The 24,917-nt window shown below is 37.6% G+C and overlaps 1 protein-coding gene across 1 annotated transcript in view; it reads right to left on the reverse strand.

Moving 5' to 3' along the window:
- The window catches only part of TAFA5 (TAFA chemokine like family member 5), a 637,333-nt gene that overhangs the window by 94,573 nt on the left and 517,843 nt on the right, over positions 1-24,917 (reverse strand). The window contains exon 3 of the mRNA XM_089684771.1: positions 8,999-9,126. Within this exon, the coding sequence (XP_089540897.1) occupies positions 8,999-9,126 (128 nt within the window). The remainder of the gene's footprint in view (positions 1-8,998; positions 9,127-24,917) is intronic.

A 24,917-nucleotide genomic window follows, 5' to 3' on the forward strand; every position in this document is an offset into this window, starting at 1 on the left:
GTTATCATTATGATTTAAAAGGAGCCAAACAACTATTTGATAATAAATGGTTTCATATGATCATCATCCTTCAATAAAAGAGCATTTTTTGGCATGATCAGATATATTTTCAATATCAATGCCAAAGTTCCACAATTTCCGCCAGGGTATGCAAACTTTTGAGCACAACTGTATATGTATATATATATATATATATATATATATATATATATATATATATGTATAAAGCTTTTTCCAAGTTTTTTCCATTAGGTCTGCTGTCATCACAGGTTCTCCTGTGCACTTCTACCTGATGCTAAACGCTGCAGAGAGCGGTTCTATATACACTTACCAGCCATTTTATTAGGTACACCTGTTCAATTGCTTGGTAACACAAATTGCTAATCAGCCAATCAAATGGCAGCAACTCAATCATTTAAGCATCTAGATGTGGTGAAGATGACATGCTGAAGTTCAAACCAAACATCAGGATGGGCAAAAAGGAGATTTAAGTGACTTTGAATGTGGCATGGTTTTTGGTGCCAGACGGGCTGGTCTTTATATTTCAAAAACTGCTGATTTTCACACACAACCATCTCTAGGGAAATTTTGATTCATCTGACCTTTTTTTTCCATCAAGTTTTCCCAATATTCTATTGTCCAATTTTGGTGGACCTGTGCAAATTGTAGCCTCCGTTTCTTGTTCTTAGATGACAGGAGGTGGTGTGGTCTTCTGCTGCTGTAGCCCAATTGCTTCAAGGTTCAATGTGTTGTGCGTTCAGAGATGCTATTCTGAATACCTTGGTTGTAACCAGTGGTTTTTTGAGTTACTGTTGCCTTTCTATCATCTCAAACCAGTCTGTCCATTCTCCCCTGACCTCTGACATCAACAAGGCATTTGCATCCACACAACTGCAGCTCAGTAGATATTTTCTCTTTTTTGGAACATTGGATCATGAAAATCCCCACCGTTTTTGAAATGCTCAGATCAGTCTATCTGGCACCAACAAACTTGCCTTGTTCAAAGTCACTTAAATCCCCTTTCTTCCCCATTCTGATGCTCAGTTTTGAACCTCAGCAAGCTGTCTTCACCACATCTAGATTTAGCAATTTGTGTTACCAAGCAATTGAACAGGTGTACCCAATAAAGTGGCCAGTGAGTGTAGTTATGCACTACTACTCTGAAACATACTTTCGTAAGCCCAGGGTGAAGGTTGAAGCCCTGATGCCCTGGGCTCAAAGGAAGTGAGTTGAATGATGCTGGGTGTCATTCAACTGGATGGATGAGTCTGCTGGGAATAGCTCTAAAGATAAGTAAAGTACACAGTAAAGTATACAGTATATGTATTTTTACTTTTGGGGGCTGAGGGGGATCCATTGCTGTATATTATTATATACAGCATATTAATATTTCAATATTATTGTGCAATAAGTATACGATATATGAACATATATATATACAGCTGTGTTCAAAATAATAGTAGTGTGTTGAAAAAAGTGAATAAAGCTCAAAATCCTTCTAATAGCTTATATTTCCATACACACAAATGCATTGGGAACACTACACATTCTATTCCAAATCAAAACATGAAGAAAAATATATCAAATGTGTGTTGTTCCTCTAAAAAAATTGAAGAAAAGTGAATATTAGACTGTTCAAAAAAAATAGCAGTGTTTGTATTCTTCTTTACAAACTCAAACATTCACTATATAAACTGAAAAATGTTTGAAGATTTTGCTTTCCTTTGAATCACTTAATTAATATTTAGTTGTATAACCACTTTTTCTGAGAACTGCTGTACATCTGTGTTGCATGGAGTCAACCAACTTCTGGCACCTGTGAACAGGTATTCCAGCCCAGGATGATTGGACTACATTCCACAGTTCTTCTCTATTTCTTGGTTTTGCCTCAGAAACTGCATTTTTGATGTCACCCCACAAGTTTTCTATTGCATTAAGATCCGGGGATTGGGCTGGCCACTCCATAACGTCAATCTTGTTGGACTGGAACCAAGATGTTGCACGTTTACTGGTGTGTTTGGGGTCATTGTCTTGTTGGAATACCCATTTCAAGGGCATTTCCTCTTCAGCATATGGCAGCATGACCTCTTCAAGTATTCTGATGTATTCAAACTGATCCATGGTCCCTGGTATGCGATAAATAGGCCCAACACTGTAGTATGAGAAACATCCCCATATCATGATGCTTGCGCAACCATGCTTCACTGTCTTCACAGTGTACTGTGGCTTGAATTCAGTGTTTGGGGGTCGTCTGACAAACTGTCTCCGGCCACTAGACCCAAAAAGAACAATCTTACTTTCATCAGTCCACAAAATGTTGCACCGTTGCTCTTTAGGCCAGTCAATGTGCTCTTTGGCAAATTGTAACCTCTTCAGCACATGTCTTTTTTTCAACAGTGGGACTTTGCGGGGGCTTCTTGAAGATAGCTTGGCTTCACATAGGCGTCTTCTAATTCTAACAGTACTCACAGGTAACTTTAGACCTTCTTTGATCTTCCTGGAGCTGATTGTTGGCTAAGTCCTTACCATTTTGGCTATTCTTCTATCCATTTGAATGGTAGTTTTTCGCTTTCTTCCACGTCTTTCAGATTTTGGTTGCCATTTTAAAGCATTTGCGATCATTTTAGTTGAGCAGCCTATCATTTTCTGCACTTCTTTATATGTTTTCCCCTCTCCAATCAACTTTTTAATCAAGGTACGCTGTTCTTCTGAACAATGTCTGGAACGACTCATTTTCCTCAGAATTTCAGAGAGAAATGCACTGTAACCAGCATGTACAACATTTGCTGCCTTCCTTCCTTAAATAAGGGCAATAATTGCCACCTGTTTTTCAAAGAATGAATGACTTCACTAATAGAACTCCACACTGCTATTATTTTGAACACGCCCCTTTCAATTAGTGATTCAATTACACAGAATCAGCAGCATGCATGTCATGACTGTTGGGTCTGTTGGATTTCTATTACTCTACTACACCTGCTAGTAAATTATTTGCCATGTAGAAATATCATTTCTACCAAAAACATTGATTGATCAGGTTAGTGATGTCTGACTGCTATTATTTTGAACACAACTGTATATATATATATATATATATATATATATACATATATATATATATATATATATATATATATATATATATATATAGACATTGTATACAGAGAAATGTCTTTACTTCTGCCAAATGCAATATGAAAACTGTTCAATCTCTGGATAAAGCTAATTTAATTTCTAGCTCAAATAGCATGTAATTGTGCTAATAGAGAGGAGTGCTTTGTTGCTTTATCTGTAAATAAAGTCTATTAAGAAAGTCACTTCCCTTGTCGAATGTAGATCGTTGGTATATTTTACTAGCTAAGCATGGAAATCTGTGTCAGAGTGATTACACCTTTTATTCACTGTGAGCTCTCTTTTTAGGTTCTTGAAACTCTTTAATTTCCCACTTCAGCTAATTTAGCAATAAAATTACAGAGGTTTAGTGAGGTTAGCTACTAAGCAATTGGAGCATGAATGTTCTTTTAAGTTCAATTCAATGAAATTGTATCATCTATAAGAATGAACTCATTATATAACAATTAGGAAGAAATGGATCAGTGATAAAATATATACAGTTTGATAGTAAAATTAATTTTTTTTTTCAACTGTATAGAACATTTGGTAATGCAACAAATACAATGAAAAATAAAATGAAATTTTTGAGCTTCATTTAATCTGTGATAATTGCAAAACAAAAAGCAGATGATTGATCATAAAATCACATGTCTAAGCCACTACAAAAGTAGAAACTGTTGTGGCCTTATGTGTGCACTATTTTAGAAATTGCAAGACACATTCAATAGATGCAAAAAGAATGGTGGGAAGTAACTTCTACTAGTCAATTGAAAAATCATTGCCAGATAAACAAAATCGAATCTATAAGCAGCTTCAGTCTAAGATCAATTTTGCATTATAGTTTTATCGGATATCTTAGGTGATATTTCCTTTAATATGGGATGAACTATTATATTCTAGCTTCTTTACATCCTCCAATGGTCACAGATTGACAGCTATTGGTGGAGGTACAGAATACTGAAAGCTGAAGGCAATAGAGCATGCATATTCTATTGTTAGAAAGAGGCCTACGAAGGTGTTCAAGTTTGAAATTAATTTGCATTAGTTTGTTGATACTGAGATAGTGCAGAACTAAAAGAAATTCATTTTAAGGGCAAAGCACAGAACCTTATGTCCCCTTCTTCCATCTAATCATGTTAGGAAAAATAACAAGAAAAAGAAAATAGAATTTCCAGGTTAACTGTGTTATACAACACTTCACCAAATTGATATCTGATTCAAAACTATACAAAAAAATGTTCAGACTTTTTTCATGCTAACACATCTATGGCTGAATTTGCTTTACACTTACAAATGTTACTTTCAACTGAAGCATACATCAATCTTGTGAAATGAAAAAAAAAGTCCTGGGAAAAAATGGTATGTTTAAAGGCAGTTATACATCAAAGCATCTATCAACCATTAATAAATAGTCTGCTGTCTTTGATAGTTTCTGACAGTCTCTGACAAAGATAGGACATGGGAGTTTCTTCTGCACCTGTAGCTAAAAATAACATGTTTGACCAGTACTTTTTTTATCTAAAAGCTTTATGAATATGAAGTGAGCATGAGTACAAAGCAAAGTGCAAATATGCACAATCACATAAACAGTATCTTTACTGTAGACAAGATTTGTTTAAAACAAGAAGGGCTTTTTCAGTACCTCAAAATTGTATTTTGCTTATTACTGGTAATATTAGTTTAACCGCTTCCCTACTGCCCTATAGCAGAAATACTGCTACAGGGTGGCACGGGTGTGCAAAATCACAAATATATATATACGTGATTTTTCATTTACAGGTAGGGGGCATGCAAGCTGCGCGCACGTCCTACCTGTGCTGCCATTTGTGGCCGCAGCTGTCAATCACCGGTCCCGACAGGTGATTACTCACTTGATTTCCGAGGATCTACGACAGGGAGGATAACTATTTTGTTTACTAACAGTTCTCCTCCCTGTCAGCACAGGCACACTGCTGTGTGATTACAGTGAAGCACACTGACACCACCCCCCATTTAAACACTCCCAACACACAGTTAACCCTTTGATCACCCCTCATGTTAACCCCTTCCTGCCCAGTGCCATTAGTACAGTGTCAGTGTTTTTTGTTAGCACTGATCACTGTATTGTTGTCACTGGGGATGTCAGTGACACCAAGTCAGTTCCCCCCAGTGTCAGAATGTCCACCGCAGTCCCGCTATAAGTCGCTGATCGCCGCCATTACTAGAAGAAAAAAAATCCCAGTATATATACTGCCATTTGTAACCGCTGTAACTTTCACGTAAACCAATAAATGTACACGTATTGGGTTTTTTTTGTAGCAAAGACATTTTGGTATAAATTTATGACGAAATTTGATGTTTTACATTTTTGTTACTGGACATGTTTAATAGCAAAAAGTCAAAAATATTGTTTTTTTCCCAAAATTGTCAGTTGTTTTTTTACAGCGCAAAAAATAAAAAACACACAGGCGATCAAATACCACCAAAAGAAAGCTCAATTTGTGGGGAAAAAGGACGTAAATTTAATTTGGGTGCAGCGTTGCATGACTGCGCAATTGTCAGTTAAAGTAACGCAGCACCGTAACGCAAAAAATGGCCTGGTCAGGAAGGGGGGAAAGTGGTTCAAACACTGTTAGGGTTTCATTGACATGGTTGCTTGCACCCCACTGTGCAAATGAGGCATTTGTTTTTGTGCCTGCATCCTTCCCGAGCTGCATGCAGTCAGCCTATGGGACTGAATTCACATGCAGCTATACAGAGACAGTTACGTGTCAAAATTTTCTATGTCTACATTCAAAGCCATGCACCCGCTCCTGCATGCCTGTGAATTTTGACATGCATCTGTGGCAGACGCTGCACCTGTATTAGCTTCTATAGGCTGCTTTCACACAGCTAGGGAAAGTTGTAGGCACAAAAACAAATGCCTTATTAAAGCAATGCCAGTGCCAGTGCTGCTGTGAATGAGACATATATATTACTGTGCTTTGCTTCTTTATCTGGTATGTCTGAATAAACATTTTTCCTCCCAGTCTATACAGTGTCATTAGGAAATTTATCTTTTTTCCTAACTATAGTCATTTTATGATATTACCTGGCTACTTTGATCTAAAATAATCATGCAGGAGCAAGAGACCAATCTTCTTTAACATTTAAATGAAAATATAGAAAATTTATGGCAGGTAGGATTTCATGCAGAAGAGAGTCTGTATGTTTTTTCTACAATAAAAGTTCCCAATCAGTCTGCCAGCAATATTCTTCCAAAATGTACAGCTCACTGTATATTCTCAGCACTCTTTGATGCCAGGATGAACTGTCATCCCCGGCCAGCTAATCAAGATAGCCGAAGATTCCACAATCGGCAGAAGACTTTGGTGTGGGATCAGTGGTGTATTTAGGTTTTGTGCGGACATAGGCAGCACAAAAATAGCCTCCCTCCCCAGTGCATCCCCACTGTCTCTAGTGCACCAACATTTGCTGAGCAGAACTTTGTGGTCGGCCACATCTTTCTGTGAAGGTGTCAGTGGTATGAGTGGTGTGAAGGTGTAAGTTAGTGGTATGAGTGGTGTGAAGGTGTCATTAGTAGTATGAGTGGCATGAAGGTGTCAGTTAGTGGGATGAGCGGTGTGAAGGTGTCATTAGTGATATGAGCAGTATGAAGGTGCCAGTTAGTGGTATGAGTGGCGTGAAGGTGTCAGTTAGTGGTATGAGGGGCATGACGGTGTCAGTTAGTGGTATGAGTGGTGTGAAGGTGTCGCTAGTGGTATGAGCGGTGTGAAAGTGTCAATTATTGGTATGAGCGGTGTGAAGGTGTCACTTAGTGTTATGAGCAGTGAGAAGGTGTCAGTTAGTGGTATGAACAGTAAGAAGGTGTCACTCAGTGATATGAGCAGTGTAAAGGTGTCATTCTGTGGTATGAGAAGTGTGAAAGTGTCAGTCAGTGCTATGAGTCAGTCACCTGGCAGTCTCTGGTCAGTATCTGTCAGCTCTCCCCCCTTCCACATAGTATACATGGTATACACAGTAGTAGGATGGAGATCACTCACCAGGCCTGGCGGAAGGGTGGAGGCCAGGGGGGGAGGCATCTATTGCCGGTATGTTTCCTCCTCAAAGCAGCATTTCCCTTCCCTCTTCCATCTCTGTGACAGCAGAGGTGGCTGAGCCCTGGCCCTGCACAGGCTGCTGGGATAGTAGTTCTCTCCTGTGGAGGTGGTGGGTCAGAGGCAGGGGAAGGACTACAACTTCCGGTATGCAGTGCAATATATGACATATCACTGATATCCCACCTTCCGGGGGCCGGCGCCGCTGCCCTCCCCTGAAAAATGCCACCCAAGACAAATGCCTTATTTGCAAAATACATCCCTATGTGGAGTGGAAAAATGCAAACATGTTGCAGACTAGATTTTGGAAATAATGTATGAGTAAAATTAAGATTAGAGGTACAGTATTTGCTCTGAAGAAAAGATTCTAGGAAGATTTTTTTTTTTAATTAGCATTTTCCCTGTATTGTTTAACCACTTAAGAAGATTTTACTCTTTTCATGACCAGGGCATTGTTTGCTATATAGCACTACACTACTTTCACTGGTAATTGTGCAGTCGTGCAACACTGTCCCCAAATGAAATTTATGTAATTTTTTTTCACACAAATGGGCTTTCTTTTGGTGGTATTTGATCACCACTGGGATTTTTATTTTTTGTGATATAAATGAAAAAAGACTGAACAGTTTGAAAAGAAGAAAACAGTATTTTTTACTTTCCGCTACAAAACATCCAATAATAAAAAAATTATACATTTTAGCAAAAACGTATTCTGCTACATGTCTTTGATAAAAATAAATAAGTATATATTTGTGTGAAAGTTATAGCACCTACAAACCACGGTATATATAATGGATTTTTTTATACTACTAATGGTGATGATTAGTGACTTATAAAGGGACTGGGATCAGTGGCGGGCAATCAGACACTAACTGATGCTGGGGGGAACTGACTGTCACTGCCATCACCAGTGACATTAATACAGTGATCAGTGATAATACTATACACTCTCACTGTACTAATAACACTGGCTGGGAAAGGGTTAACATCTAGAGAAATCAAGGGGTTAAATGTGTGGCTAACTATGTGCAATATATGTGTGCTGATTTTTACTAATGATCTCCTAGTTTCTCATTTCTGCTTTGCAGGAATGAGAAACAAAGAGATCATTCCCTCTGTACAGAGCTATGTGTTGATTGTCAACACAGAGCTCTGGGCTGTGATTGTACACAGCCAATCAGCAGGTCCCAGCTGTGAATCATTGGCCAGGACTTGCTGACAGACTCCCGCTGTCAGCAGGTACCAGCATGCATGCCCCCAAACCCAGAAGCAGGCAGCAACGTACGGGTGCGTTGCTTGGCCTGTGATGGCCACCCATGCACAGTACATTGCTGGTGGGTGGTCCACAAGTGGTTAATTATATTTTTAACTAAAACATGGAAACAAATAGATACCTGGGTATAATGCCAAAGAAACCATATCTGTTGAAAAAATATACCAACGTTCAATTCAAAATTCAATAATACATAACAAAGTATAAAGATATAAATATATATACTGCTTCATGCACACTCCACAAAACTGCTCTGAGGTCTTTTCATCACTTCCAGTGGCTGAACATAGTATGTGCTGCTGGGAGAGGGGAGGGGGGTTAAAAGGATACATGGGCAAAGCACAAGTATACTTCAATGTAAACAAACATTGCGTCTATAAGCAACTATTTGTACAATATTTTAGGTCTCTCATGCTATTTAGACCTTCAGTATAATTACATTTTCTGTGGTGTTAGTCATTTGTTTCCAATGTGATGTATTTATAAGATATCAGAATACAGCATAAAGCTTTGCCTTTTGACACCTTTTACTTACCGTAGTTGTCTTTATTCGCCCACCCGGTTGCGTACAGGTCCAGCCTGATTTGTTCATTAATAAGTCACAGTCTTCCCCTTCTAAACATGGAAGCATATCACACCACTGTTTTGTTCTTATAATACGTGCTGTAGAAAAAAGGAAAAAACAACATAAGTGCTTTGTTCTGATCATATGATTTTCTTGTATAACTTTTGCTGCATAAAAAGAGATTACAGATCATAATTTGAATGATCTTTTTCCAATTAACACATTTACAACATTGAGTTTTTGTGTATACATTTTATATTCCAAAATATAACTTAAAAAAAATAAATACATTTACATTATTATTATTTCTATAGCAACATGCAGCATACATGTTATTGCCTAATTAGAATAATGTATTAAAATATCCTAGTAGTTTCTTTTTTCGACAATTTTATGTGACATTCATCTAAAACCACCCTCTGCAAATTTAAAAGGCAATATGTTTCTCTAGTAATTTATAGCTTGCATGCTGATGATGCATATATAGTAGTATATACTAATTCAGTCCACATTTCAGTTAACCAGTATATCTCATTTTAGCTGAAGATAATCTGCAAACAGTGTTTTCCAAGCTCCATATGGCACCATATTTCACTTGAGCCCTTTGACCATCTTGCTTTCTTCTTAAACTGGTGTTGTCAAAATATGTGTGTTTGGATTGCTCTGAACACTGCATTTGCTGATCATTCATTCATACAGTCACCAACTGCCAGAAACATGGTAAATCTCCCAAGTGGGATACAGAAAATTTTTTGACAACAAAAACTGAGATAAAACTTGTGTGACAGCCATAAATCGAAACATTCTTAGCTTCGTAGTAAGATATGAATGATTGAAATATACATGAAAATCTTTTCCAAATCCTACTTGCAATATCTGACCGAGGAATTAAGAAGATTGCATGTTACTTGTGGTGACAACTGAAATGCTAAGGCATTAAATATAAATCCTTGTATGGCAATGTTTTTAAGGGTAATCTATTAAGAAAATTCTATGAAATTAATAAAAATATATTAATGCCTTTCTATCCTGCAAATCGAGAGCAATAATTAAGCTATTGTTGTGTACAAACTTTATTGATTAATTTACTTTACTAAGCAACAGATATATTGTTATTATTATTATCATTACAGGTACTTATATAGCACTGTCAATTTATGCAGCACTTTTGCATATTTATAGTACATTCAGTCCCTGCCCTCAAGAAGCTTAAAATCTAAGGTTCCTAATTCACATTCATTCATTGGCTCCTGTCTAAATTCATGCAAATTTAGACAGGAGCCAATCAATATCCTATCAGTATGCCTTTTGGAGTGTGGGAGGAAACCCACACAGGCACAGGAGAACATGCAAACTCCAGGCAGGTAGTGCCGTGGTTGGGATTTGAACCTACAACCCTAGTGCTGCCAGGCGGAAGTATATATACATGAATGTGTGTGTGTGTCCTTGTCAATGTTTAACCACATCCGACCATCCTATAGCATATATACTGCTACAGGGCAGCAGGGGTGCGCAAAATCACATATATATCTGGGTAGGGGGCACGTGCGCGGCCCGCGCCGCCAGTCACCGGGTCCCGGCCAGTGATTCCCCGCCAGCGCCGGTGATTACCAAGCATCTCCAATGGGGAGGAGGACTGCTTTGTTTACAGTCTTCCTCTATGTCGGCTCTGGCACACTGCTCTCCATCCAGAGCACTGTGCTTACAGTGAAGCACCAACACACCGCCCCCCAGTAAAACACTCCCATCACACAGTTAACCCTTTGATCGTCACTCATGTTAACTCCTTCCTGCCCAGTGTTATTAGTACAGTGGCAGTGCTTTTTTTAGCACTGATCACTGTATTGGTGTCACTGGGGATGTCAGTGACACCAAGTCAGTTCCCCCCAGTGACAGAATGCCCGCTGCAGTCCTGCTATAAGTCGCGGATCACTGACATTACTAGTAAAACATTTTTTTTTAAATCCAGTATCTATACCGCCATTTGTAAACACTATAACTTTCACGTAACCAATTAATTTACATGTATTGGGATTTTATTTTAGCACAGACATGCAGCAGATTACATTTTGCCATACATTTATGACGATATTTTATTTTTTACATTTTTTTACTGGACATGTTTAACCATTAGCCGCCCGGCCAATGGCCGTTTGGCGGCTTCAGATGTGCTCCTCCATTCCGGGTGCACGCCATTTGGCGTGCTCCCGCACATGCGCCGTTTGCGGTAATGCAGAGCGGCACAGCAGCGGGATCTGTCACGGGCCGTGCACCTCGGACACAGCCGATGACAGATCCGAGTACCGGCTCCCGTTGCTGGTACCATGTGACCTGCTGTGACCAATCACAGCAGGTCACATGACAGTTGTATACATGGATGGCTTCATTCATGATGCCATCCATTGTATACTAGTGCCTAGCTGTGAATGGTCACAGCTAATCACATGCACATGTCATGTGATTAGCTGTGACCAAATCACAGCTAAGCACAAAAAAAAAAAAAAAAAAAAAAAAGCTGAATTAATCGATTTCATTCAGGTAAATGCTTGCTTATAGCAAAGTAATTCTTTGCTATAAGCAAATTGTGTAAAAAAAAAAAAAAAAAAAAAAAAAAAAATACTGATCACTTCCCCAAAGTAGTACAATGTTACTATGGTAACATTGTACTATTTTGGTCATAGTAAAATCTGAAAAAAAATCTTAAAATTTTTTTTAAAAAAAGTAATAAAAAATTAAATATAATAAAAAAATATAAAAAATTTAAAAAAATATATATATTTTTTTTTTCATACTGTCACCAGTCAGTGTCCCTGTTCACCGCCATGCCAGTTATATGATGACGCTGTACTGCACTGGTGACAGTATGTAAAAAAAAAAATAGTGAAAATAATTTTTTTAATTTTTTCATTTTCGGAAAAATTATGACAAAAAAATACAACTTCAAAAAACTCGCCATGCCTCTTATGAAGTACGTCGGACTGTCTACTCTGCAAAAAGGGGTCATTTGGGGATATCTGTACTGTTCTGACATTCTTGGACCTCAAGAAATTAGATTGGCCGTCAGTACTTCAGGATTGATCAATATTCAGATCTATACCATAGTTTGTGAACTCTATAACTTTCCTACAAACTAAATAATCCATCCTAATTTGGGTTATTTTCACCAAAGACATGTAGCAGAATACATCTCGGCCTAAATTTATGAAGAACAATTATTTATTTGTAAACTTTTATAACAGAAACAAAGAAAAATGTGTTTTTTTTTCAAAATTTTTGGTATTTTTTTGTTAATTTAGCAAAAAATAAAAACCCCAGCGGTGATTAAATACCACCAAAAGAAAGCTCTAGTTGTGTGAAGAAAATGATAAAATTTTAGTTTGGGTACAATGTTGTATGACCGCGCAATTGTCATTCAAAGTGTGAGAGCGCTGAAATCTGAAAAATGGCCTGGGCAGGAAGGGGTAAAATTGTACGGTATTGAAACGGTTAATAGCAAAGAGTCAAAAATATTGTTTTCTTCTCAAAATTGTCGGTCTTTTTTTATTTTTATAGCACAAAAAATAAAAAACACAGGCAATCAAATACTATCGAAAGAAAGCTCAATTTGTGGGAAAAAAAGGACATAAATGTATTTTGGGTTCAGCATTGCATGACCACGCAATTGTCACTTAAAGTAACGCAGCACCGCAATGCAAAAAATGGCCTGATCAGGAAGGGGGATAAATCCTCAGGAGGGCAAGTGGTTAATTCATATTCTTATTGTGGGGATAAGGAGAGGGGGAAGTAGCTTAGGGGGGAAAAAAACTGGGGAGGGAGGATGTCCTTTGTTGTAATTTCAGTCCACAATATCCTGTGTGGCCAGTCCACAACAGGACATTAGGAAATGAGTGCATTTCTGGAAGATCAACTGGTTTTAAAAGAATTGCGAAGATATGCATATGTTTACGTCCTGCATAAACATAAAAGAGCTGTACAGTGTATTTTCTGTAGGTGTGTTTTTATTCGAAAATTAGACAAATTTGTCCAAAGTTATCACGTAATAAGGTTTTTTGTTACAGTCATCACAATCAAAATTAGACAAGTCTGATATTCAGTAACTCTAGGTAGAGGCAGAGGTAACAATCCATCAATGATAAAGCACAGTAGAGTGCAAATAAGAAGCAGGTAAGGACATTTCTGGGTATCATGGGGTACTATAGAAGGTTCATCCTGAATTTTTCCATCCTAGCAGCTCCACTGACTGACCTGACAAAAGGGAAAGACTTGGTAATGGTGAAATGGTCCACAGAAGCAGAGGAGTCTTTTAAAATCTTGAAGAAGGCCCTTTGTTCACAGCAGTGTTATATTCCCCTCTCTAAAGATTTTTTGGTGAAGACAGATGCATCTGATGTTGGTATTGGAGTGGTATTGTTGCAGGTATGCAGTGGGGAAGAACACCCTGTGGAGTACCTGAGCAGAAAGCTCAATTAGCATGAGAAAAAAATATGCTGTCATAGAAAAGGAATGTTTAGCCATAAAGGGCCTTAGACGCACTAAAGTATTATCTGTTAGGATGCCAGTTTGAGTTGAAAACTGATCATGCTCCCCTCAAGTGGATGGCTCAAAAGAAGGAAACAAATAGACGAGTGAACCTGTGGTTTCTGGCCCTGCAGGACTATGCCTTCACTGTAAAGCACAGGCCAGGGCTTAAGATGGGGAATGTTGATGTCCTGTCCTGGGTTCATTCCTGTTGGGCCACAGGTGTTTCAACCCTGGGGTTGGAACAAGGGGGGGGGATATGTGGCAGAGCAATCCAAAGGAACCCTGGGAAAGTCCTGTTTGGGGTTTATAGATCTCCCAGGTTCCTCTTCATTTCTTCAGGACCGTCTTTTAAGACAAGAATTACATTGAATTATCCATCTACAACATAAGTACAAATATCTAAAAAAAACCTCACAGTGTGTATAGAAAAAATACATATATAAATGTAATTACAATCAACAGAACTGTCCTCCATGAAAAATTACAAAAAAACAACAAAACAAGGAAGACTGGTTAGGTTATCTCAGGCTGTGGGGAGACTAGAGGACCTAACGGAGAACAGGAGGAAGGGCTAAAAGGACCACAATGGCCAAAAATCTAAAACAATCATGCATGAGAGTAAGTATGTATATCACACTGCTAGGCAGGACTTATCTCATCAGATTGCCCATTACTTACTTGCAAAAAAGAAACCTCAACATACAGTATACAGACTATCCCAGATGCTCCTCAGTATTTCTACTTCATATACTGTACTTCAATACTTGTTATGAACCACAATTTTCAAAGGGAGAAATGATGGGGAAATCTTTACTATAGGACAAAAAACAAATATGCATAGGCACATAGTGAGCTACACAAAAATTCACCACTATACCCCATTCTTACCTGAAAAACAACGATCATAGTGTCCCCTTAAAACATACAAAACAAAGGACTTTTTCAAAGCCTAGACGCATAGAGGGGCCCAAAATCTAAGAAGCACTTTTGGGCTTTCAAGGAACATAAACTATGTGTCTAATTCCTTACTACCTATCATATTTATTGTGTCCCACCCCAAAATATGTTCTGAAAGGCATAATGAATGATTTGAAAATGTCATTTTTTGCCACAAGTGTTTGAAAAATGCAGGAAAGGAAATAAAAATTAATTTTTATACAAAGTTGTCAATTATTAAGATATTTCTAACACAAAGCAAAGGAATACCTTTTTACATTTTTTGAGGCACTGACGGAACAGGACAGAAATACCCATAAAATTACCACTTTCGGAAAGCAAACAATCCAAGGTATCTTGTAAGAGGCATGGTGAGTCTTTTTTGCTACAAGTTTTTGCAAAATGCAGAACGAAAATTAAAATGTATTTTTTTTTACACAAAGCTGTAAATTATTAAGATACCACTAACATGCAGCATAGATACACTTTAAATTACACCCCAAAACACATTCTGTTTTTTGGAGAGCAAACACCCTAAGGTATTTTCTAGGATGCATGGTGAATCTTTTGAAAACTAAATTTTTTTTGCAACAAATTGTTTTGGGAAATGCAGGAAGGAAATGGAAGCTGTTTTTCCTATTACATTGACACAAAGTTGTCAATGTAATAAAAAAAAAGTTTCACACACAGCATGGGCATACTTGTAATTTCACACAAAACACATTCTGCTACTCCTTCCAAGTATGGTGATACCACATGTATGAAATTTTTTCAATGTTTGGACCCCCTAGCGGTCCCCTTTCCTACAAGCCAGGTAAGCCTTGCCTACTGGTGTGTGACTTTCCCCCTGAAATAACATGTTCCCTGGCCAGGAAGTTGAGGAGGCTGAAGAAAGGAAGAACAAAAGAATTCCTTTGGTTCCAGCAGTGCAGCCCATAGCTTGGACTGGTGTCTCACTGGAACATAGTGGGACCTGCAAATGGGTAATTTCAGGCATCAGGAAGGGACATGGTCAGCAAACATGCAAAGGATCAACCCAGGCAGCAGATAGAAATGCGGTCAATAAACAGACCAGGTTCAGTACAGGTGGCAGACAGAGGCAACACTTCATAGGTAAACAAAACAAAAGAAAACTCCTGCGCTACCTCAGTGTGATTTGAATAATAAAATATTAAAATAATAATAGTGAAGAGCTGCCGCAAGCATTAGAGATTGTGTTCCCACAACAAAACTATAAAAATAAATAAACTCAATGCTGCGCTGCTAATGTACAATATACATCTAAATCATCGATACAATTGAGTGAAAATATAACATACACAAATCATAATAATAAAGTGTCCATAGAAGCAAGACCATGTAAATAAGAAAACAGCAAAAGTGATTCAATAGTAAAATTCTTCACAACTTTACAGTATATACCGGTCCTTTTAAAGGTGGTTTGAGGTCAGAGATTCATACCCTTATACAGAGGAAACAAAGGACACTTCGATGGTGCAATATGTACTAACAAGTAGGCTTTATTAACCACTTCAAGTCTGGACACTTTTACCCCCTTCCTGTCCAGGCCAATTTTCAGCTTTCATCGCTATCACACTTTGAATGACAATTGCACGGTCATGCAACACTGTACTCATATGAATTTTTTAGCATTTTTTTGAGACAGATAAAACGTTATTTTGGTGGTATTTATTCACCACTGGGTATTTTTTTTGCTATATAAATGAAAAAGTCCAAAAATTTTGAAAAAAGTGTTTTTTTTATAAAATTTTGCAAATAAATAATATGTATTCATAAATTTCTTGGTCAAAATTTATTCGGTTATCTTTTTAGTAAAAAAAAAATTATCCAAATTAGTTTATAACCAAAAATTAAAATTTTTCAAAATAGTTTTTTACATTTTTATTTAAATTTTTTTATATTATTATTTAGGTTTTTTTTCCCCAACTTACTGTCACCATAGTGATGTTGTACTACTTGTGGGGGATGATGAAGATTTTTTTTTTACACTGATTGCTTTTACACCCATAAAGGCTGTAAAAGCAATCATTTCTCCTTCTCTCTGGCATCATTCTTGCAGCCATTCAGTAATACTGTGAGAGCTGTGATTGGTCACAGCTTGTCACATGGTACAAGGCTGTTGTGAATAGCCTTGTTCCATGTGACCTCTGTAACTATTCACATATTTCACTAGTAGTAAGCAATGATGTCAGAAGTGACATCTTGCTTATTACTATTCATGTGATCACTGATTGGCCAATCAGTGATCACATGATCGGGGCCTCACACAGAGTCCAGAGGACACAGCGGGCACCGGATCGCCAGGGAGCGCACAGACTATAAATGCGGGCGCCGTTTATGAACGGCAACCCACTCCTGCACTGCTCCCGTCTGGCCGTTTATGTACATGGGGCGGACGGGAAGTGGTTAAAAGGTAATAGACTCACATGTATATAAAGGTAAAAAATGCCATAAAAAATGGTTTGGAATCACCAAAAGAACATATATTTCTTATGGGATGTGAGCAAAGAGAAGGGGGGTGACTTTTTTTACACTCTGAGTGTTTACTACGGTCCCGATCTCTGTACCTTGTTCTGTAATCTGCTGTGTCCGAGGCTCCATTCTGGCCATTTATGCACATGGGCCAGACAGAAAGCGGTTAAGTAAAATACTAGTTTCACCATTTTTCATCCTTCATTGCATCTCAGTATTGTTATGCCTATTTTCAACCATTTCCTATCTACATGTATGTGCTCTAGCAATGGCTGCCTGCATGGGATTTCTCTAAACCAAGTCCATGCATTGTATACTTTAAAGTTGAATTCCAGGAATTCAGCCACTTTGTGAAATCTGCTGGCATACACTGAGGTTGATTTAGTAAAGGCAAACAGACTGTGCACATTGCACAGCTTAGTGAATGCGGTGAAGCTCTGCTTATTTCCTTCATCCAATCATGTGCAAACAAAAATGCAGTTCCTTACATCTGAATGGATATTCATTACAAAGTGAAGCTTCACCACATTCACTAGACTCTGGGGAAAATGAGTGCTACTGCGCTTGCAGAATGCAGTTGATTTGCCTTTAGTAAATCAATCCACCTTGAGCTAAGTCAAAATAGGCACATGCCACCTCGTGGATTTATTTATTTTGTTTACAGCTGAGAGTTTTATAGAGTTCTGGGGGTACAGCTTTAGCTACACTCCCAGAGCTCTGCACGAGAGATACTGCACAGCAGCAGCTCTGTCTGCCCCTCCCCTCTGTTGTCCATTCACAAAAGCCTTTGTATTTTGTAAATTAGTTCACATAATACAAAGCACTTTGTGAATGGCCAGGAGGAGGAGAGAGGCGAGCACAGCTGCTGCATGTAACTCTGCAGCTGCAGTAGCTGAGAAAAAAGATCAACTGTTGGAGTGCAGAAATTATAGTGCTAGCCACGTTCCCAGCACCCAGTAAAAATACAAGATGTTAATTAAAGAGGTAAGTCCATGTGGTGGCATGCACCTCATTGGATTTAAGAGCGTCTTCAATGCTTTGGGCAAAATGGCTGAATTCTCCTACTGTAGTAACCTAATTAGAAGATAAAGAAAGACCCTATTGCAGAAAATAGCTGAACAAGAACCTTCAAGCTACAGGGCACTGAAATATGGAAAGGGTGAGCAGTGCTGGTAATTCTCCTTTTTAAAAGCAGGCACAGGAAAAGCAAAAATCTGGAGTAGAGATTTAAAGTGAGGTCAAGACAATCAATGTAATAATAAAATCAGTTTGATAGACAGCAAAAAGTCATATTCATGATCCAAACTATCTGATGTGCAAACCAAACAAATTGCCTTCATATACAAAACTTAATTGTGCCAACTATAAACTGACAACCAATCTTATGAGAAAAACACCACTGACCATCAACATTGATCACCAATATTTAAGAAGGCATCAACCATTGATCAACAACATTTAACGGGGCACTTACCACTGACCACTGCCATGAGGGGGTACAAACTCCAGACTATTGAAATCTGTAAGTTGTTCTGCACACTGCATGGTCCTAGCCCCTGCATTCTGACTGCTGCACTGCATACACTATGTTCTAAACAAAACAATTTTAGGGACATTTTAGGGCCTCAATACATTTGACACCTCCTTTTTTGTACTTGTTGGCTATTTTTCCTTGCAATTCAAACTATCACAGCAATGAAATCTGAAAAATGACCTGGCAATGAAAAATGATTACAGGCTGGTATTCAAGTTGTTTAAGCATTTTTGAAAGTTTATTTACCTAACTGTACTAAGCTAACCCACCTTCAGCTGAATAGTTACTGAGTTTTGGCAACAGGTTCACCCAGGGCTCTGCTGCATTTTTACATGTGGCCTGTTGTCTTCTTCTACTGCCCACATACACAGTACAACCTCATTAACTTCTATGAGGTAGAGAGATAGATGACAGACAACAAATGACTTCAAGTGCCATAGCACAATATTTATATTCCAGCAAGGGCAATCATAGACCAACTAACTGGCATTTTAAAAGTACAGATTTTTTGTGTTTTTACATGAATATATTTTAAAATGTAACACTATCTATAACTTTACTGGAGTTAAGAGCTAGAAATTTTATCAGGTTTTATAGCTATTGGGAAAATGTCTTGGTGATGACTGTGACAGGAAGTAAGGGGAACCTACAAAATGTGAATTCAAGCAATGAAACATATACATTCTAAGAATTTTGGGCTGATAAAAACTTTTTTTGTGTGTCTGTGTCCATGTTGTATCTGGGATCTTGTGAATTGTGTACCCCCCCCCAACAGGGGTTTGTTTACTATACATTTTATATATATATATGCTTGGTATTCAAATTAGAGGGTTAGAATATGTGGACTTCCAACTGCCAGTTTCTGGCCAAATACAAGGGAGGACGTTTCAAAATTACTTTGTCATTGCAGGAGATTTTGTTTTTAGTAAACATATTGAATGGGATTTTAATATCATTGGCAGGGATCAATGCAGTAAGACATTAATTCCTGTTTACAAACACAATTTACACAGATCAGACCAGTTAGATATTGTTATTGCCTTCATTTAGCTACCTAGGCAGTGAAGTAAAATGCTTTTCTTCAAGATATAATAGCTACCCCTAAACGTGACTTTTTTCCCTTGATTTGTAGCAGCTCTAAAATAGCAGCATAGTACATCACACATTTCAACTTTACCTTATTCCAGTATTTCATTTACTCTGTAAAAGCTGCCTAATCCTAGACTACCATTCTATATTTCAACTGCAATGCTATGTCTTCACAGGCAATGGTGCGGCTCATATCTGTACTTATTGTAAATTTTCAAAAGGTCCTTTCAGCCTTTTTAAATTATCTATAATCTAATAATCTTGATATAGTACATTCACACACAATGCCAAGTGCTATATAAATCAAGTGTGACATATCACTAGTGGCTCTATTGATACAAAATTTATCTCCCCTTTTGACAGATGACCTCGTCACTGAGAGTGCTCTAGTCCACTAGCTGTGGAGGTCACCCCTAATGTGCAAACATAGATGTGAGCTAACAAATATATCATTGCATAAGGTAACATATTGCACTTGCACTGATGATTGGAAATGCATATTGTAAAGTAGTACTAAAATGGCCAAGACAGTGTGAGATGTCTGCATCATAAAGCAACAAAACATCAGAGATGCACAAACTTTATATTGGACAACAAACCATTGTCATATTTTAACAATGATTTTGACAGATAAGAACCTCATTTAGAAAACACATTAATTTTGTGGTTTTATGAGCCTGAAAATCCATGGGGGGTTTTATGAATACTTATTCTGTACTGTGCTGACTGGTGGGGGGTCTTTATTTTGTGTCTTGAAAAGCATGATTCAAAGTGCTTCATCCCGCTGAGAATTCATATACCCTTCATGCTTCACTTTAAAATACGCACAGCAGGGAGCAGGAATAAGTTCATGGATCAAACTTTCATACAATTGTAGCATTACAATAAAATGGTAAATTTACTGAGTGTCTTATGTGTGCACTCTCAACAGAACATTTGACTTTATTAACATAATACGATAAAATCCCTACTTCCAAAGACAAACAAGCAATGAATCTGCTTTTTGCATTTATTTAATGTAGTACATAAATGGTGCAATTAAAAAAGTCCCACTGGCTTAAAGAACACCACCAAAACTTTGTCACTTTGATAAGGGCACACAGGGTAAAAAGGGCATTTGTCTCAAGCCCATCAGACCAGAGGTGCAACCAAAGAATAGCAAGAAGGATTGTGATACTGTGAAGGAGTTCATTTATTCTTTTTTTGATGGTTCAGGAAGACAAGAGACCCATTCTTTCAAGTACACCCAGACTATGGACATTAAAGTGCATTTCCACTTTAGCAGGCAAATTGGGATAACACCTACATTATATTTGCTACATGCTACAGTTAACATAGATTAACTAAAAATACTGATTCCTTTTAAATGCTTTTTACTTGCTTAAAAAGCCTTACATATGCTCCTGAAGGGGCTGTTGAGTAATGCTTAACATAATTAACCCTATCTGTTCTATGTTCACTGCTCTTCCTTATCACCTGTACTAGATTTGAATTCTGTGCAGGAGATTTAGCTTTTATTGCCAATGCATAATTGAGCAAACTGAAGTTAGAAGCTGTTTGGCTAGCCATGCACAGATGCACTAGATTCTCAGTGCTCCAGTTTTAGTAAATCTCCCCGTCTGTTCCAAAAAAGGGTTAACATGTAGAAACCACCCTTCTGCATTGACTGTTAATAAAGTCTTGAGGGGGCAGAGCCACTGTGAGACTTTCTCAGAAATTCTTCGGATCCACCATGAAATCTTCTCCTTACAAACATCTTCCAAAAAGAAACATTTTTTTTAAAATTTCTTTAGGTATGCTGTGTGAATTGAAACACACAACAAACACAGTGGAATTTTCCCAAATCTGGCTGCAAAATGGAAATATGCTTTAAAATATGTATAAAAACTTTTAACACAAGCTATCACTGACTGCTGTAGCTGCAGGTTACATGTTCATAGTTCATAACAGAAGCACTGAAATTGTAACTCCTCTACACTTTTTATCTTTGGCAACAAGCACTTGGCAGCCTGTCAGCCCTCTAATTTAAACACACATCGGATGCTTGTAAGCTGTTAGAAACTTACTAAAACCCAACTTGAGTGTCTCTTGGGATCTCTAAGGATGAATTTCTACACAGTACATGCAGCCACACAGGTCAGTAATGGTTTGTTTTAAAGCTCTTTACTGCCTATTAAAAATATGTAAATGGTTTAATGTTCATAGCATGGACAAAGGTGAACATTAAACAGAAAATATGTACTATTGTTGTCACATCCACCATTCAGATGTTCTTTTTTAATTAAAAGGATTTTTTTTTTTTTAATTTAAACAGGTTTTTTTTACACAATGACAAAGATACTTACTAGGTCAGATGTTCATGCAGTTCATGTATAAAGATTTGCTGTTCCTGTTTTTGGTATTCTTAACCAAATCGGCTTATAAATGCTAAACTGATAAATGTAATCTAATGGATTACAATAATCTTGGGCTAATCAGGAGGCAATGTTAAAACCCTTAGCAAGCGACACCTTGCACCAAAATCTTTATGTTTATTGTTGCACTTTGGTGTTATAGGTAAATATCTCTCTTATAAAAATTGAACAAGGATGTAAAATGAGAAAGTAAAAGCAGGAATATTTTTTTCTGCACCAAGTAAAATGGTAATGGAAAAGAAAAAAAATAATATGAATATGTATGCCGGCTTGTTAGGATTATGTGGAGTTAGTTTGTTAACTCTGACAAACATAATCTATCTTATTGTGTTTGTGACAAATATTAGGCAATGCACAATAATTATGAGAGTACTTTGTCAGCCTTTAAATACAGGAGGAACATTGTGAAAGACAAAGTAGGTAGACTTTGCTACTAGGTTAACATTGTACATGAAACATTTTCCTCTCCCACATGTACAGCTCACACAGAGAACACACTCATACCCTCAATTACAGTCTAGTTACAAAATTGTGTGAACAAAACACCAGCAGTATATGGTGGCTACAATGTATACCTTTACAAAGTGTAAGCAGTTTGCAAATGACAGTTTACTGTTATCTGTGCAGGCACTGTAAGATATTTCATACAGCATGTTCAAAAACATAAATCTTGTGCTGAGCCAAATTCATACACAAAAATGTTCATTAAAATGTTAAATTCTTATTGTTATATGGCATTCACTTTCATACTTTCAGTTTAACTAGGGAAAATATTAACCCTTTTACAGCTGACAGTATAAGGTATACAGCAACACAGAGCCATTTACATTTGACCTGGTCAGTATGACTTATGTCAGCTGCATTCCCCCTTCTGCTATAGGCTCATGGTCACTTTAGTGCCCCAGACTCTGCCAAGTAAAAGAATAGCAGTTCACAGTTCACAATCAGTGTCTGGAAAGCTACTAACTGTAGCCATTCATCAAAACAATGTAGACTATGTTTACTATGTTTTCAGTTTGTGAATGAACAAAAAAATCTCTTCACAGAGAATATTCTGTTTATGCATTCTTTGCTGCTGCAGCTTCAGAGAAGCAGATTGAGGACTCTGTGTCCTCAAACTCTCAATCAAAAATTAAACATCACATGTCATTTTAGACCCCTGATATTTTACCAGACCTCCTCCCTTAATAGAACTGTTAAAAAAAGTAAAAGAGAAACAAAACAGTAAAAAAAAAAAATAATTAAAAAAAGAATGGGTGGCTCATTCACACCAGTGCGGTGTCATATTACAGTGTGAATGAGCTTGTAGGCATCTTATGCTACTCTATGGAGTCAAAACAGCTGTACAGACTCATTCTGATGTTCTAATTTTTATAGTCATGAAGGTGCAGGTGAGCATCCCTGAATGCACATTGTGGTCAGGTACATGCACCAGCACCATCATGCCTGTCAAATTATGATGCCACTGTATTCATACAGCCACTACACACCCCATAGTAATATAGGCTGCCTGCATTCAGCTCCAGGTGGCTATAGTCACATAAACAGGATGCTCATTCATGCTGTATGGGTCCATGTGAATTAGCCCCAAGATATCAGAGTATTTCTGTGCCTTGAGTCACAAGCAACCACCTGTACAAATCAATGACAGGCTGACAGACACAATGGCAGAATGTATGTAACTGCATATCCTGGGTACAAACTGGGTTGCTCATACATCCTTATATGCATGTGTGGTTACATTCACACAGCCAGTGCACATAACCTGCATGCACTGGTATGCTTGTGCACTGAACTGCGTAGTGATAATTCTAGGGTCATAATTCATGGTTAGCTCTAAACTGGTTACCTAAGAAGGATTTTAAAACATTGTGTATGAATGATGTTAGGTATCAAAGTTTGTGTGCACTAAAATTAACTTTAATGTATTGTTACTTAAAATATGTTTTTTTAAAACAGTTGTGCTATCATGTTACATAAAAAAATGAAACCACCACCATTTTATTCTGTATTGTCAGCTTTTAGAAAACATAATATTTTTGCAGGCTCCACTATAATTCCACTAAAATATGCATTTTACCATATGCTAAGAAAGTACAAAACCAGCCCAGACAATAAAAGGTTAAAACCCTTCTTAGCCAGGGCACCAACTTGGTTTCTGAAGGACCTCCCAGCTGATAAATTGTTTGGACCCCTCATCTCAGTCCCAAAGCTCTCCTAAGGCTCATGGTTCCTGAACAATAGGGCACTCTGAATCTCCAAGACCCTCTTCATAATTTCCTGTAACGTAAGGTTGCCCTTATAAAGAAAATATGTAAACTTGTACATCCATCTTATGAAACCTGTGCCTGTTCTAAGTCTGTAGACTGCATTTTATGGTTGACATCTCTTGTTCTCTTACATCTGAGTTACTGTGGATCAAATTAGCAAAATTGAGCAATTTTTTGCTTTCCTCTGGATCAGTTTTGGGTAAAGGGTTCTGCATATTGCGGTTTCCTATTATTTTCCCTATTGGTTGAACTAAATGGACTTCTGTGTTTTTTCAACCTACCTTACTATGTGACAATGTAATCCAAGTTGACATCAGCTAACCAATTATCATCTTTGTTTATAAAACACACAATAAATCACAATGGCATTCCATCAGACATTGAGGCTTATTTACTAAAACTGGGGAGTGCAAAAACTGGTGCAGCTTACATAGAAACCAATCAACGTCCATGTTTTATTGCAAAAGCTTAACTGACCAAGCTGAAGTTAGAAGCTGATTGGCTACCATGCACAGCTGCACTAGATTCTCAGTGCACCAGTTTTCTTAAATGTACCATTGTCTCTAATCAGGGCTCACAATTAGTCTCCAATATCTGGTAAGCCTTTGTGCTCTCTACCTGGTTTCTTGGTT

Source organism: Staurois parvus, unplaced genomic scaffold (genome assembly GCF_062004578.1).
Source record: "Staurois parvus isolate SC_StPar_1 unplaced genomic scaffold, SC_StPar_1.0 ptg000019l, whole genome shotgun sequence".
NCBI classification, from domain to species: domain Eukaryota; kingdom Metazoa; phylum Chordata; class Amphibia; order Anura; family Ranidae; genus Staurois; species Staurois parvus.